We start from the raw sequence: 17169 nt of genomic DNA on the forward strand, positions 1-17169 counted from the left end.
TTTAATGTTAAAAGCAGAATTCCTGCATGAACGCGGACAGTTTCCTCCTTAGACCGGCAATAACACTCATTTATTTTTTTGTCTCTTTATCTATTTCTCATAAAGTTTGGATTTTTGTATCAGTTCGTTTGAAGCTCATCGGAACTACACTGGTGAGCTTTTTCATTTAGGGTGATCGTCTCATCAGCAAACATGGGAGACTGTCTCGATTTCGTTAGATTTTGTTTTTCATTAATTTCGGTAGCTTTTACATATTACAGAAAATATGCATAATCACTGAATTTTTAACCAACAAGAACTTCGTTGAAACAGAACCCGCCTTCCTTCACCCCTCCTAGAAAACACCATGTACGTAAAGGCTTTCGATGGCCCAAAACACGTGACTTTGCGAGGTGCATTGAGAAGGGAGGGGTGGGTGAACTTAGATTCTAAGTTGAGGAACGTGTTTCAACACTTTTTCCAAGATCGTAGCTTTCAGTCTATATAATCTTGCCAGTTATGGCCACACACTGTCTAGTCCAAAGAGCAAGGATTAGGGTTGAGTTAGGTTACGTTAACCTCGAGTTTTCACCTAAACTAAACGTTTAAGTGGTTGCTTTTGATGGCTCAACAACAGCTTTGATAAAGATAGCATCGTCTTTGATAAACTCGCCGGACTCAAGCATTTCGTGTGGCACGAAGCACGGGTTACCAATGCCGAGGTTTTCTTTCATCGTAGGTCGGTTAAACACGACTTTTATGTTCGGTAGAGATCGATTAGGACTAAGCTGGTGCGTGCGATGCGCCTTCTGCTCACCTTGATCTATGAGGTAAAAAGTTATCTTTTGCTTAAATGGCCAGTCAAGTAATGCGTCATAATCCCCCTTCATTATGATAATGTACAATGATAGATGCGTTGATTTGCCACGATCTCGGCCCTGTAGATAGGCTTTTAATCTCATTTTGTATCCGTATTGGCACGTGTAGAATGGTGGGCTGAAAATAGCCAGGTCTTCGGGTGAGGCGACGGCCAGTTCATACTGTTGATTATAATTGCTGATTTTCCAGATGAACACGCCGTTTGTACAAGTACTCCGGCTCTCGTTTTCGCGAATTTTAAGAAGAGCTAAGCTCAGATGTTTGTGAACCGCAGTCTTAGAATGGTCTTCGAGAATGTCGCGTTTTCCCTGGAAGAACGGATATAGAAAAAAAGCAACTGAGAGGTCATGTAAGAATCATAAACTAAATAAGAGCAAATCAGATGATAAATAAATTTTCTACCGATTAATCAAGAATTTCAGTCTGCGTTGATAGCCGTAGGCTGTCATCGCGCCAAGTAGAACATAAGGCCTGATTTTATTTCAGGTTGCGAAGAAGAAGTGTGTCTCGTCAAATTGTATTCCACAGTACTTTTCGACGTCTGCCGCGCATACTTTACTGAATGCAGCCCATCAAAAATAAAAAAAATAAAAAACATACGAACAAAGAACACCAACCTTAAATACGCAACCAATGTCTTGATAAGGACACGGGTGGACTGCCAGCGGACACTCAGTCAAATGAAAAGACATCTACGGCAGATAGAAGAGGCCAAAATTAAAATTTTAAAGAATGCTTTTTCACGGCGATGGTTACTAAACTAGCTGCTTTAATCCACATAGGAATTCAACAACGCCTCCCTTGAATGACCGCTGAACAAATACGGCAAAACTTATTTACCCCATGACATAATGAGAGGAACTAGAAATCGATATAAAATTATCTGTGCTGTTTTCTGCCAATAGCCAGTGGAATTGCTTTGTTGTCTCCCAAGCGAACAATTCTGAATGAGCATGTAGATTGTGTACTCCAGAAAGGGATATACAATTCCTCGGGGTCTTTCTCATAGACACCGCGGAATTTCTTCTAAATTCCATATTTCAGAAACTAGTTCTTCTCAAGCTAAAGAAGTTAAGGAGAATATCTGGCAAAATATTCTATTCAGTCATCTTACCATTCATATTATTTCCTGCAACTTACTTCCTCTCGAGGAATTTCCTTAACTCCACACTTGTTGACGCACTCCAAAGGGATTCGTTTACATACTTTCATGTGAACCTATTGTTTTCCGGAAAGATAAAGTAGAAGAAAGAGAGACAGTTTTTCAACAACTTTTCCTTGTTTCTTTCAGCTTCTTGTGGGCTCTCAATGCGTCCAGACGATAGAAAAAGTGGGCGGACGAAACGCAAAGCAGAAAAGGGAGGCGGGGGAGGGTCTGCCTTTTTCTTCCTCAAACGCTCAGAGTATTTCCTGCAAAGAACCCACTACAGGTTGGTTTTATAACTTTCACAAACATTGCTCCACGATGAGTTCCGATCTCAATTGAAAAAAATACCGCTAAAAAACTCTGATATTTTCTTTTACACCCTGATCAAGCAACACAATATTGCATGGGTGTTTGCCAGGAGCAACTGAGCTCAAAGTCAGATCCCCACAGTTTCCTGGTATGACGCACAATGTGAAACTGTAATGAAAGAAGAAATATTATAGTCAAATGTAAGTCACCCTAGTCAACCTCCGCACCAATCGCCTACGAATGCGTGCAAAGGTTTCTACAAAGAAACGACAAGCCGTTCTCACCTTACTATCTTTATACGTATACATTTCTGAACAAAACTGGCACGACACTACTCTCCAGCGGCACTTTGATACAAGATGATACTGAAGCGTTCGGCGAGGCATGAGTTCATTGCATTCCACATTTGTACAATGGACATCTTCGTAGGCACAGTTTTTCATGTGCTCCTGCAGGAAAAAAAGGACAGAATTATATTTATTGTACTGTGGTAAATATTCAGTCGGTTGGTGAAGTAGTGGATGGGTCGATCTGTCAGCGGTCATTCTGTTGGTCGGTCTGTGGAACTGTGGGTCCGGGTGGGTTGGTTGCATATGGTGAGTCAGCCCAGCAAGTCAGTTGGACTGATTGCAAAGTGCAGTTAAAGCAATTACTGATAGAAAAGTTTGAAAAATAAGGGATTGACGGGGATTGCACTCTCTCTCTTAAGGATAGTGGCTGGACGCTATTACTTACTGAGCTACGAAACCAAATGTTGGGAATGATGAGACACATTTTTTGTTATTGTTGTTCCTCGCAATGGAAGCTGATCATAATAAGGGAAAATTAATTATATTTCAAATAGGATGATAAAAATAATCGGATCCGGACGATAAACAGTTAAAATCAAAGATCAAAGGAGTTGGAGTTAACAAGGTCTGAAAATGGGTTTGGTTTGTGTTTCCAGAAACATCTTTAGACACTACAACGGATATTTTACAAATTTGAAACCGAAACGTTCAGCTACATCCAGGTTTCTTCAGATAAGAAATTACAGTTATCTTAAATATGGTTGAAAACAAAAAAATCAAATATGTTTTGTCTAAGATTTGGAAGTTGTTAAAATGAATTATAAAAGACGACATTGTGATTTAAGGGCGCTTACCAATATTTGCTCGTGGTGTAAATGAAGCATTATTTAAAGAGGTTTTATGTGAACTGGCCAGTTACTCGAAAATACTAATAATCGATAGTCAATGAAAACCGCGACGATTCAGCTATCGGCAACAAAGAGTGCTAAAGCATGAAAAGAATTAGATTTTCCAAAACGACCTTAAAAAATCTCCTTTGAATAATGAAAGTGTGTTTTGTGGTATCAGATCTCTTGCTACTGCTCAGAGACATATGTTAGTTGTGCGATAAATTGGGCGAGTTTTTAAATGAACGCGTGTGAAAATACTGGCGATAAACTGTAAAGCAGAAAGAGACACACAGCCCCGCGTTCATTTATTAACCCTTATCGTGCGGCTCCCGGAATATTCCGGGCGCACGTGTTCGTCCATGTGGACGGGTCCCGGAATATTCCGGGTTTCCGAACATCATCTTTTTATTGGCGGAGAAGTTCGGAATATGTTGGGCTTATATTGGTTTATGGTCATGGGCCAACCCAAGGGACATAAATTAAGCATCCGACAGAGTTCCGAAGACCCGAGTAGAATAAAAGAGTTAATTAGCATGAAATACATTTTGTTGCGCGGTAACACTGAGAAACAAAGATGGCGGCCAATATTGTATTTGTTGATGAAGGAACTATTGATGAAGTTGTCGGCGGAGAGGATAGCGATTTAGATGAAAATACGGATAATTCTGAAAGCAGTGAAGAAGAAGATGACAGAAGAGAAGAAGACAGTGATGGTGAGGCGGACAGCGAAGAAGAAACCGAAGAAGACAACTGGGTCCTTGGCGATCGCATCCCGCGAAGGCTTGACTTCACAGCTGATCGAGGGTTGAATGTGGAGCTTCCTAACAATCCATCATTCTCTGACTACTTTCATCTCCTCTTCCCCGAAAACCTATTCAACGAGATTGCATCCCAAACAAATAAATATGCTACGGAAACAATCGCATCTTTACAGCGAAGAGGTCGTTTACCTCAGCACTCGAGATTTAGAAATTGGCCTGAGGATGGTGTGACAGCTGGTGAGATAAAAGCTTTTCTTGCCATGATTATTGCAATGGGCCTGGTGAATCAAGAGAATATCCAGGATTACTGGTCCATCGACGAGGTTTTATCAACTCCCTTTTTCCCTCAAATTATGTCAAGAGACAAATTTATGAACATTTTAACATTTTTTCACTTGTGTGATAATGATGATTATGTTCCTCGAGGACAGGAAGGGTATGACCCAATAAAAAAGCTTGGCACTATATACAGCGTTGTCACTGGGAAATTTTCAGATGTCTGGAAGCCAGGCAAAAATATTTGCATTGATGAGGGAATGATTCCATTCAGAGGAAAGGTGCATTTCAAAGTGTATAATCCTGACAAGCCAGATAAGTATGGTGTTAAGTCATACCAGTTGTGTGACTCAAGTAATGGATATTGCTGTAGGTTTGAAATTTACACTGGTGTAAACCCAGAACCACCCAGTGCTAAAGGGAAGACATATGACTTAGTCATGAGGCTCATGCAACCTTATTTGAATGTGGGTAGGTGTTTGTATGTTGACAACTACTACACATCACCTACTTTATTTGCTGAGCTCTATAGGCAGAACACTGGGGCCTGTGGAACAGCCAGATACAGGAAAGGTATCCCCCAGCAATTTAAAAGGGCACAAGTGAAAAAAAAAGGTGACAAGTATGTTATGAACAATGGAACTTTGCTGGCAGTTAAATTTAAGGACCGCAGAGTTTTCCAGATGCTGTCATCAGTTCATTCTGTTGTGGATGTAGAAGTTGGCCGAAATCACCCTGGAACTGGCCAGCCAATAACTAAACCTGAGATTATCCATGACTACAACAAGTTCATGGGAGCAGTTGACAGATGTGATCAGATGGTGGCCTATTCTTGCTTCAGGCGACGCACCATGAAATGGTGGAAGAAAGTGTTCTTCCACCTGTTTTCCTTAAGCATCCTAAATGCTTACATCCTGTACAAGCAAAGAACCCGGTCACCTGTGCTGCAAAGGACTTTTAGAAGGGAGCTTGTGAAGGAGCTTGTTAGGAATTCTGGCATCTCCCATTCTCTCACTCCGAGAGGCCGCCCAAGGAGGTCAGCTGAAGGCTTAACCCGTCTTCAAGTTGGAGGTCACTTCCCAGAGAAAATATTGGGCACTGGGAAGAAGTCCAACATCACCCGGGCATGTGCGGTTTGCTTTCCTGCCCAAAAGAAGATCCTAAAAAGGGCAGGAGAGAAAAGGAAGAGGCCAGGAAAAGAGTCTAGCTTTCAGTGCAGTGTCTGTAAAGTAGCCCTCTGTATACAGGACTGCTTCCAGTTGTTCCACACTGTTCAGGACTATGTTGCTGCCTACATTCGAAGACACGATGCCAATAATGACAATGAGGATGCTGAAACTAACTGATCCTAACCATTATTCATCTTTTGTTTGGTTTTGTTAGGTTTTGAAGTCAATTCAAACACAGAAATAGATAAATTTACAACATAGACCCCAACAACTGAGCTGACTGTTTTGAACTAATTCAAAACCAAGCAATGTACATAAATTCCTAATTTTGATTATGTGTTGACTTGACAAGTATGCAGTCTTGCTACTGTATTGAGAAAAACAAATGTTGTCACAGACACAGGAATTGTTTTATTAAGCTGGTGGACTAGGGCTTAACTCTGATTGCCATTTTAGGCTTGTACAGATAATTTTTGGAAGAAATTAATATGATTTGTTTTTTATTAATGTATAATTTTTGTCAAGTTTTTCCAAAAGCATGATTTCATAGCTAAAATTTTAAAAGCAAAATAGGTTAAAAGTTTATTGTAATAGAATAATCAGAAAGGCAATTTCCTAAGCTTTAATTTGATATATAGGTTGTTGGGATTTGATGAAATGTAAAGCTCTCACTGCTGATGAAAGGATCAACTGTCATGTATAAGTGTGTTACTAAAAATAAAGTCAGTTTAGGGGATTGTAACCTGAACTCGAACTCAGCATGATAAGGGTTAATATTTCAAAGGAAACTCCATGCTGAAACCACGAGAGTCGATTTAAAACACGCGTTCGATATAAAATATTTACAGTGCAACGCCTTTTATGATGCAGAACATATGATTCGAAGACTACACCAAATTAAACGTGTTAACACTTTCACCAGATGGTCGTATCATTCATAAGACGATATATCAAAACATCAATCTAAACCACAATTTAAACAAAGAAAATCACCTTGAAAAATTGCTTTGTCTGAGCCGTTTCTGAAGTAGTTCTTAAGCTTGTTTATTGTTGAGATCATTCGACTATGGAAAAGTATGAGCACTCTTTTATTAGTAATTCAGTTTTCTTTCGTGTTTGCTTTGTTCTGAGAATTGACAATTAGTAAAAAGGACGATCAATTCTGAGAGGAGAGCGCGTCACATGAAAATTACACCTTCCAAGAAGTAAACAATATTTCCTTTAGGCATAATCTATATAAGAGAGATAAAATTTTAGATGGGTGGGATATTCATATTTCCACATTTTACCAGAAAGAGAGAAAACCACATTTCATCCGAAGTTACATTCATCCTAAGATTAAATAATAATTACATTGCTGAATGAAACAATAAACCGCCGGAAAACATCTCATAGTTATTAAATCCCCGTCATCTAATTCTGCTTGAAGAAAGACAATTCGTGGCATCTTTTTTGTTTACATCTTTCGACCAGCAGGACGAAACAATAAAAAAAGAGGGAAATTGACATCTGTAAAAGGGAAGCACTCATATGCCGAGACACGTGATCTTGAATCAGAAACATGCAGCTGGGTCGAGGAGAGCGGGTCGACGAAGAACAGAAAATCTATATTCGCGTGCGCCATACGTCAAAGTCTCAGTAGAAATACTTACTTTGGATGTAAGTTTGGAGAAAGTGTACGCCGCAGAAAGCTCTAGGAGTTAAAGATGCAAATGTACTTAAGAAGAAATTGAGCTATCAGTTTTGAGACAGTACTGATATGATTCTGAAAAAGCGCTTCGTACAAAAATCATGAACAAATTTTCTAGACTTCCTGATAGGGCAAGCGTTCAACTAGACAACAACAACAACAGCAAAACAAGACAAAAATAAAGCAAGTAGATATCTAAAATATTCTCTGATCTTACCTCAGCATAAATTAGATCTCCAGTCCAGTCACATTTTCGTTTCCAATTAGCACATTTTACTCCAAGTGATAGAACGGCTCGCTTTGCTGCCTTATCGACGAAGATCTGAGAGGAAAGAAAAAAAAATAAGAAAAATAATCGTCGATGTCTCAGATAAGAGTCATTTATTGCTCAGAAACAAATGTAATAGTCGGTGATCTTTCTGCGCGCCCAATAAATTGTAGAACCTCAAAGACCCCTATTTTACAAAAACTTTATGATTCACTATGTATCTAAAACACTTCACGTACAACTGAATCAAGCGCTTGTTGTGTCCGTTTTTGTCATAGCTTTCACTGTTGTCAATGGCAAATGGCATCGAAATGTTTCAGTGCGGCCACGCGAAATGAACACGAAACACTTACGATAATGGATTTCAAGAATTCAAAAGGATAATGAGACAAACAATTTTTTTTGCCTTTTAACATTGCTGCAATAAAACTCAAAGTACTTACATACAAATCTTGTTAGCTTTACTTGAAATTGGAACAACAAGTCAAAATATATGTAGTATATTCTGACGCTGAATTGAATTTGCGGTTTGCATATATAACGGCGACGTGGGCGCGATAGTGATGTTGACCATTCAGGTCAGTTTTTGCAGCGCAAAAAAGGCTCTCGCCGAAAACGACATAGAAAAAATAAACGTTAAAGCAACTACTTCGTAAGTAAATTTTTAAAACGCGCAAATTTCGATATTTCATTTGAAAGGAAAATTTGCAACCACTGCGATATTTAGGACGAAACCATATTACAACAAATTGCTTTCTGCGATATAAATTGAAGCAGATAAACACAATACATAAAATTACGAAAATAAAAAAGTTATTTTAATCACCTTCGAAGACGAAATTGGTTTTCTATCCAGAGGGCACAAACATGGGCTTCCTTGCCTGCAGTTTTATCAACGGAAAAGAAAATAATCACTCGGCTCATTTTCAAACATTCGCACTATAACTTCGTGCCACAAAAGGTTTATTACATATTTCAAATGATGAACAACAAATGAAATTTTATCATCATACGCAGAAATTTCCATGCCATCGTGTGAAACTCTGCAAAAAGTGACATTATCCCTCGAACCGAAACAATCGAAAATACTTGGTTACACCAAACATGACTTCATGCAGTCACTTTAAATATTATTTTCTTCAAGAGCTTCCTGGTGTTCCTATTAACCGCGGCAGAGGATTTTCAAAAAACAGCAGCTTACCTGCGTTTTAACTCTTGAAGACATGATTGACAAAATCGATGGCCACAATCCTCGATTTGAACCGGATCGCGAAATGCTAGCTGACAAATTGGACATTCGTATTCTTCAGGAACCGGTAGAAGAAATTCTGCTTCGTAACCTCCGGTTACCCTATCGACCATGTCCGCCATGTTTTGACACACTTACATCCTATTTTTGAGCTGTACAAGTTTCATTTTTCCTCAAGCAATGTTTTCTATTCCTTAATGCGGTACCGAGCAACACCGACGCGAAATTTATTTCGGCATACAGTTGATCCAGCGTCAAAAGAAAATGCATAAATAATAATGAGCTTACGCCTGACTGTTTATTTTTGTAATAAAAATACATCTGCCTCGATACAGGCCTGGTTTGCCAAGAAACGCCGAACGTCAAACATTAAAACAACACGACATTTCAAGTCCATTATCAACACATTCATGTTTATCTTGATGTTACATCGGGTCTTATTAAAGTAAATATTCAAATTGCTTGGAATTGAAATTGAGAAATGAAGATATTTTCGTCACTCATAATAATTTTGGCGCACAAAATATTAAAAACATTTTCAAATTTTTTAATCCAAAGTAAAAGGCATTTTATATTCACCATGGAGATCGGAAAAACGCAGATTTACAAACAAAATAGAGCGACTAGTGTATTAAATTTGAACGATGGGAACCTTAATCTTCGCCAGTATAATAGTTTTATTCAGAAGAAATATAATTCACAGACCTCTTGCGGGTGTTACGAAAACTAAGACCCTCGAAAACTAAGACCTAAGACCTAAGACCCGTCTTAGTTTTCGAGATTACGAAAACTAAGACCCCCTAACATTGAATCCGTCGAAATATAAAGTCAAATTGTAAGCAAAACAGGTCTAATCTGTCAAATTATCTCCTGTCCGATCCTTTCCTCCGAGTTTAAGGTCAAATTTAACGGTAAAGTTAGGGGTCTTAGTTTTCGTAATTTCGAAAACTAAGACCCCTCTCGGTTTTCGTAATTATGAAAACTAAGAACCCCATCAAACCATTCTGTAAAAATTCTACAGAGTCGTATTACTACCGTTCAAAGACTATAATTCATGAAACAACCAAAAACTACTATCATATATACGCGTGCTAGGCGATTCGCTTCTTCGAACAATTTGCAGACATATATTATCAGCATTGTGGCTTTACAAAGATGAAAGCCATACACTACCTACGTATAATTGTTCACTGAAAATATACCTTACCCCTATTGGTCTTTGATTTTGTTGTTTATCCTTTAAATCATAAAATTGGCTTTCCATTGGAGAGGCATGTTTTTCTTCGGGATTCTTCGTGTCTCTGCGATCGAGATTGCGTTACCTGTAGAGCTGAAGAACGTAAGCGTACGCGGTATGTTTTAGAGCGGAAACTCGGATTGAGTCGTTCGCATGCCTGATCTACCTGATCATCATGTATGATAGCAGTTTTTGGTTGTTTTACAGATTCAGGAGCCCATGGGCTCCTGACAGATTATAGTCTTAGAACGGTCATAATTTGACTTTGTAGAAATTTTACAGAATGGTTTGGTGAGGGTCTTAGTTTTCGTAATTACGAAAACTAAGAGGGGTATTAGTTTTCGAAATCACGAAAACTAAGACCCCTCAATTTACCGTTAAATCTGACCAAAAACACGGTGGAAAGGATCGGACAGGAGATAATTTCACAGATTAGACCTGTTTTGGTTACAATTTGTCTTTATATTTCGACGGATTCGATTTTAGGGGGTCTTAGTTTTCGTATTCTCGAAAACTAAGACGGGTCTTAGGTATTAGGTCTAAGTTTTCGATGGTCATAGTTTTCGTAACACCCGACCTCTTGCAAGCGCAGGGCGAAGAAAAAATCTCAGTTCCAGTGAAGAGTGGAACCAATTACCGGTGAAATGTTCTACTATTGAGCAAGAAATAAATGTGAAAAGAAAAACTGTAACCTATCGTTGCATGGTATCATTCTTTAATCAATGTTCCCGAAAAACAACGCTAAAATGTTCAGTAACTGGCAGTTCTCGGGGCAGATAACAACCACTTGGCTTCCTTTGTAAATCTCTTGAAGTCCTAAGCTTTTCAGAAAATTTCTTGTCCTTGAAGGACTTTTCCATAATTCTGACAAAGGCTTCTCGCACGGATCTAGGCTTTTCCATGGCGAGCATATGCAACCCATCTGCGTGTAAAACTATAATACAAAACAAACAAACAAAAATTAGAGAAGATAATTTTTCTATTTGACTGATAACAACAATGATAACAACTGTATTGGTTACATTCGACAGCTTTCAAGTGGTTTTCCAGTTGTTCAACAAATCACAAAACAAAGTCCGTACACGCCCATTTATCCGTACCGAGCAACGTCGGTCATTAAAATGGGTTACCGATTAGCATAGCAGTGAAAAAACATTTTGAAGGTGCCTGTCACCACAATATAAAAAGTCAAAGCTTATATTTACATAAAAAAATGCCTCAGACTGACAGTCTGAAAGCCGAAACCTTCCGTTAAAAAAAAAGAAAAAAAGAAAAAAAAATTTTGACCAGACAACGCCAGATTGACAAAACCGATGGCACCAAAGCATTAGAAGATCTTTAGAAGCTGTTTGTTACCGAAAGCGTTGCAAATTGTGTATCTATTTATTGTGGAGGAGTTCTTGGGATGAAAATCACGTACCAGTTCTTGTAGAGAGGCTACTTCTGTAGCAAGAAGTTGGGAAACGCATTTGCCCTGCTCTTCTGTTACCACACCTAAGTGAAGAGTTTAAATCAGTTTTCAGTAACTCGCAGCGCGTATGGCTTTTTACAGCAAATAAACCAGTTTCAAACAGTTTAAACAACACCATCTTCTTAAGTTCTGTGTGGCCAGAATGCAAGTAGCAATATTTCAAAGGAATACCGTTCTGTAACCTATTTCACAGGTTAGGGCAGACCGGTGAAGGTAGTCGTTGGAAAAGATTCAGACCAGAAGAGTTTAGATTTTTAACTCAGGCTTGCGCCGGTTGTCATGTAATCGCAAAGTTTTAAAACTGGGTTTGTCACCAGGTGGATACATTTAAAAATATTTGAAAATACAAATTAAGTTACACTGGTGGTTAAAAGTTGTTTGCAAACCTGAGTCAGTGGCCGCTAACCTCAATTGATCTAGCCCTTCACTTCATACCGCAATTGCTACACAATATAGGTAGCTTGGACTGTTCCAAGACATACCTTTCACAAGCACTGTAAGAAGAGCTTCCAAAATCCGCAGATTTTCTTGGCAATTCTCTGGTTGAAATACCACTTGCTCTTCATATCTGTCGCCATCATCACCCTCCTGTGCTGAAGTCAAGATAATACCAGCCCCTCTCAGAAATGAGGCCAGGATCGATGGACTGCACATCAGATATGGAGGGGGGTTAGAAATCAGAAAGGACAGATCAACTAGTCGAATGTTTCCTTCCTCTTCCGTCTGTAAAGAAATTGCACTATTGCATTACACAAAAGTTAGTTAAAAAAAAGTCAGTCCACAACTTTAGCTGCAATCCAGGACAAACCTCTTGCAATCGAGAGAGATAAATAAACATTGATGAACGCTGTTTGAGAATTACAACAAATAACAGCATGGCTGAATTGTTCATTTATTTCAAAAGAGTTCATCCATTCACCAGACACTTTCCAGACATCAAGGACACTTGTTAGCCACTTTATTCCCATTACACATTACATCACAGCTTAAAGAGTATAAAAAAGCCTGTAATGTAATTGCTGAAAGCCAGTGAAACCCACTCTTAGCCACCTATCCCAGCATCTGTTGTACAAGCTAAACCGCACACAATATTACAATATTATAATATATGATTACCTGAAATTTTTTCATGGTTTCAAGCAAAAACTCTAGAGCCACCTGTCTATCAGCTATTTCAGGAAAACTAAACAGTTTTCTCAAGGCAGGCTGCCAGAAATGTTTGGTTCTCATGACTTGTACTTGGGATGTCAACCAGGTAACAAACTCAAAATCAAGTTCTAAAGTATCAGATGAAAGTGTACGACTTTGGTTAGTTCTTCCCTGTTTCAATAATGAAAAGTTACCCAGAATTTTCAAACAGCATGACTGCAAAGTGCAAACACTACACAACCAAATGATTATTAGCACCAGTATCGTCAAAATGAAGTAATATTGAACAAATAATGTGTGTTGGCCAGTTATCAAGTTTTCTGTATTGCACTGGCTATGATATCCCCCAGGGTCTTTATAATTTGCAACCACAGTGCCCCTTGCTGTAAGCCTTAGGCTCACATATGGGCCCCTTGGAAACTCTGCCTGATCTGAGAGCAGTCAGTCAACATCCTATTAGGAAGGGAAATTGAAAACAATCTTCAGCCAGGCCCTGATTGTAGATGGTGAAAAAAGATACTTTTACAAGCCACTCAGAAAATACAAGCTTATCTTAAACATCATGTCTCATAACAAAATGCAAAGGTACACACATGAACAATCATGTATCCTCAACTGATGGGATTATGGGCACTAGTTATATGGTCGTATTTAACCACAGGGGGAGAACTAGGAAGGGAACTTTTTTCACTTTCACTGCTCAATATTTGCAGCCTTTCTGAACCTTATCCTGCATACACAAAATAAACAACTCAGTTTCATAAAAAAAAAAAAAAAAGTCTTTTTATAGGATTACACAATTACTGGTGAACAAGTAGTTTCCATTGTGGTCCTTGCAAACAAATGAAACAAATGGTCTAAATTGAACATAACATCATTAAGAACATCATTAAGAACCCCAACCAGCTGGAGGCAAACCAGTTGGCTATTTACAAGCGTGGCCAAGGATCTGAACTCGGGGCTACCGTGGAACAGATCAGTGGTCAGGGTGGGATTCGAACTCAGGAGCAGCGGATTACAAGTCCAACACTCTAACCACTCGGCCACACTGCCTCCTTATAGTTTCATAGGTACTTGAGCAAACACAATTAAGGCAAGTAGAATGCCTGGGAGTGCATACTAGATTTTAATGTATTTTTGGCTGTCCTTCAGCTCAGAAATGAAAGCAATTAATGAGTTTACCTTGAGCAAAAAATGTTTTTTCATCCCAATCTGTCCTGAAAGGATTGGTTGAAGTAAGTTTGACATCATATGCAGGTATGCCGAGTGTTCCACCACAAGTCAGTGGGATGCGGCAGATACTAAATGCTCTTGGACCTCTCACATCCACAAAAACACAGCATTCATCCAAAGACTTAGTGCAAAGTTCTATTTGATTTTCTAGTGATGATTTATCATTACCAAGCCATGAGCTTGATCTGTATTCTACAGCTGGATAGTAATGAAGTCTTTCAGAGTAACATACCTGCAAACAAAGTGAAGTTTTCTGCGAAAAGAATCACAGCTATCATAATGGCAATGCTAAGTTGGATCACATGCTGATTACATAAACAGAACACAAACAGCCGCACATTTGTGAAGTTTTTGTCTAATTTTTTGTTTGCATGTTGTTTAAAATGTAGTAATAAATTATAGGCTCTTTGCATATAGCGATCATAAAGAACCTTCTTTTCTTACTTTTCAGGAAATCTTCCCCTGAGAAAAAGCATATCTCGAGACATTGATTTTTTTTTCACATTTAAGGAACAAGTATATTTGCTAATTGGTGATTATAACCACAGGGGGCCAATACAATCTGTTTGTGTAGCCGATTGTTATTTCATAGTGAATGTACCAGATTTACCATTTGCCTTACCTATAGTGATATATTGCTGACTATGTATATAAATCAATGAGAAATAAACGTTGAATTACCTTACCTGTGGTGTATGTTGTCCTTTTGCCTCAAAAATGATTTTTTGAGCGATTTTGAAGGAGTTTGAGTTTGTCGTCAATGTAATACATTGAAGAAAGACAAGGGTGGAAACTTTTGTTTTGAAAGGGTTCAAGCGCCAGAACGACTTTTCTCCCAAAAATCACATCACTCTGCTTTCAAACTTTGCAGCATTAAGGTCAAAAGATTCACGATTCTCCTTGTACCTTCCAATCGAAAATCCATCCAAACAGACTGGAGCTAGCCCTCGAAGAAAATCAAAATCCCACAGTATTAAAATGTCTGGGATGTGTAGCAAGATTCTCATGTGCCAGCCAGAAACCGTCACACTGATTGCCCTTTTCTGATTGGATGACGTTAAACGATAACTAAATGCCAATGGTTCCCCACCCTTGTTAGATATTGTGAATTGGTCATCGTTTAATGTCGTCCGATCAGAAAAGGGCAATCAGCATGACCGTTTCTGGCTGGCACATGAGAATCTTGCTACACATCCCAGACGTTTTAATACTGTGGGATAATTTTTGATTTTCTTTGAGGGCTAGCTCTGGTCCGTTTGGATGGATTTTCGATTGGAAGGTATGAGGAGAATCATGAATCTTCTGACCTTAATGCTGCAAACTTTGAAAGTGAAGTGATGTGATTTTCGGGGGACAAATCGCTCTGGCGCTTGAACCCTTTCAAAACAAGGTTTCTACCCTTTTCTTTCTTGTATGTATTACATTAACAACGAACTCAAACTCATTCAAAATCCCTCAAAAAATAATTTTTGAGGCAAAAGGACGACTTTACACCACAGGTAAGGTAATTCAACATTTATTTCTCATTGATTTATATACATAGCAGTGGCGGATCCAGGGGGAGGGTCCGGGGGTCTGGACCCCCCTATCAGACCTGACGCTTACAACTTTAAGACTGAAATTCTTACATCGACAGGATCGTAAATCACTTTTTAACTGGCTGATTTTTTAAATTAATGAATCCAGTTAAACGATAAGCAGCCAAGGAATTATAACGTGCAACAGTGACTGGTGGGAGGGGTGAAGTAACTAGCCTCAAAAGAGTCCAACAGTCCTTTCTGAACCAAAGTTTGGACCACCCCAATCAAAAATTCCTGGATTCGCCCCTGCATAGTCAGCAATAAATCGCTATAGATGAGGCAAACGGTTCACTATAAAATAACAATTGGCTACACAAACAGATTGTATGGGCCCCCTGTGTTATAACCTGTCGATAGCCTATCTGAGTCGCCTTTCGTTATCTTTTAGCCAATAGTGCACTGACTATCAGCCCACCATTTTTACAGAGAGCTGTCCTTCACAGTTACCCAATAGACTCCAAACTTCACCTTCTTTCCTTTTCACCAATGGTTTCCCTTCATATTACGTTCTGCATATCCTAGTTAACTAGTTGTGATCATCCTCTCCATTTTAATCCCTGGGTTGCCAGATTCACTTATCACCTACAGTTTACCCTGGGTATACATGCAGGCCCACTCAACTTTGTTCGAGTTTAGAATTCATTTCTATTACTTGGGGCAACACTGCATGTAACGACGCCGTAAGATTGAATATGTCGGCCACATGCTAGCGATTTATCCTTGGAATTACAAGAGAGCATGAAGAGCCCTCTAAGGAAAGGCCACCAACATATGGACCTTATTATTTGGAAAGTGTCCTATGAGAAAGGCCACCAAATCAGAGAATATTGGCTGGAAAATTAAATAAACTTATTTAATTGCACTCCCTACCTTATAAATCACGTATATGTGTGTTTTCCCCATAAGCTGAGAACGCTCTTGATCAAATCTTGACTTGTTAACTCTTGCAGTAAGCTTAACAGGGTCCACATACTCAATTTGCGTTGTCCCTAAATCGATCCAGCTAAAAATCTTTCCTTCTGGACGACCAACAAAGTCATCAATAAAAAGTTCACTCACACGGCGAGTAAATGGCTGCCTTAGCGTAGTTAAATGTCTGTTTACTTCTTTTTTTGAGCTACTATGAATATGAGGCTTTAAAACATGCCATAAATCGCTCGTCTCATCCGCAAAGATTTCCCCATTCTTACGTAAACTTCCAACGCATTCGAAAGTATCACGACTATTCTTGACAAATACCGACAAAAGTTCGAAAATCCCCTTCTTTACTATCTGAGGAACCGCATAGAATTCTCCATAACCAGGAAATAGCTGTGAGACAATGTTTCCCAAAGCGTTTCTTTCATAAAGTTCCCTCGACTTATCGTTCATAACCTCACCTACTAAGCAAAATTGGCCTTTGTTTACCTGGTTGTTATCGTCCGCCATGTTGTTACTAGGTCTGTCACATGCACAGGATTTCGTGACACGCGAATTTGGTCGAGAAGCGGTGTGTGTGTGTGTGTGTGTGTGTGTGTGGGGGGGGGGGGGGGGGACTCTCATCTGCTCTCTGGATTGGTCGGGGAAAAAAGGAAAATTTCAGTTCATTGTTT

General features: G+C 39.0%; 2 protein-coding genes across 4 annotated transcripts in view; both read right to left on the reverse strand.

Moving 5' to 3' along the window:
* Nucleotides 1–10563, reverse strand: part of LOC111342504 (TNF receptor-associated factor 4-like) — a 10578-nt gene extending 15 nt beyond the window's left edge. The window contains exons 1-7 of one of the 2 annotated variants that reach the window (XM_022949597.2): nt 8860–9208; nt 8485–8539; nt 7608–7712; nt 2599–2763; nt 1999–2076; nt 1476–1550; nt 1–1166 (exon numbers count right to left, since the gene is read on the reverse strand). The exon at nt 1–1166 is cut by the window's left edge and continues 15 nt beyond it. In XM_022949597.2, coding sequence (XP_022805332.2) covers nt 585–1166; nt 1476–1550; nt 1999–2076; nt 2599–2763; nt 7608–7712; nt 8485–8539; nt 8860–9029 — 1230 coding nt within the window. In that variant the 5' untranslated portion in view covers nt 9030–9208 and the 3' untranslated portion in view covers nt 1–584. Of the gene's footprint in view, nt 1167–1475; nt 1551–1998; nt 2077–2598; nt 2764–7607; nt 7713–8484; nt 8540–8859; nt 9209–10114 lie in introns of those variants that run through there. The other variant, XM_088740658.1, reaches the window with a different exon arrangement.
* LOC111342503 (uncharacterized) lies at nt 9187–17036 on the reverse strand. Of its 2 annotated transcripts, none has more exons than XM_088740656.1 (6): nt 16448–17036; nt 13947–14250; nt 12732–12892; nt 12098–12338; nt 11565–11638; nt 9187–11078 (listed from the first exon to the last, which is right to left on the reverse strand). In XM_088740656.1, the coding sequence occupies exons 1-6, from the start codon at nt 17003–17005 to the stop codon at nt 10860–10862; spliced, it is 1557 nt and encodes a 518-aa protein (XP_088596782.1). In that variant the 5' UTR covers nt 17006–17036; the 3' UTR covers nt 9187–10859. The 2 variants fall into 2 exon arrangements, with proteins under 2 accessions (XP_088596782.1, XP_022805331.1); XM_022949596.2 differs by having other exon boundaries at nt 13947–14229; nt 16448–17034.
* Nucleotides 17037–17169: the final 133 nt, after the last annotated feature.

Source organism: Stylophora pistillata, chromosome 12 (assembly GCF_964205215.1).
Source record: "Stylophora pistillata chromosome 12, jaStyPist1.2, whole genome shotgun sequence".
Taxonomy (NCBI): domain Eukaryota; kingdom Metazoa; phylum Cnidaria; class Anthozoa; order Scleractinia; family Pocilloporidae; genus Stylophora; species Stylophora pistillata.

Coding starts and splice junctions, on each gene's coding strand:
- LOC111342503 (XM_088740656.1), bottom strand. CDS start 17,005: ATGGCGGACGATAACAACCAGGTAAACAAAGGCCAATTTTGCTTAGTA. Junction 12,893..13,946: donor AAAAACATTTTTTGCTCAAG/GTAAACTCATTA, acceptor CTGATACTTTAG/AACTTGATTTTGAGTTTGTT. Junction 12,339..12,731: donor AAACCATGAAAAAATTTCAG/GTAATCATATAT, acceptor ATTTCTTTACAG/ACGGAAGAGGAAGGAAACAT.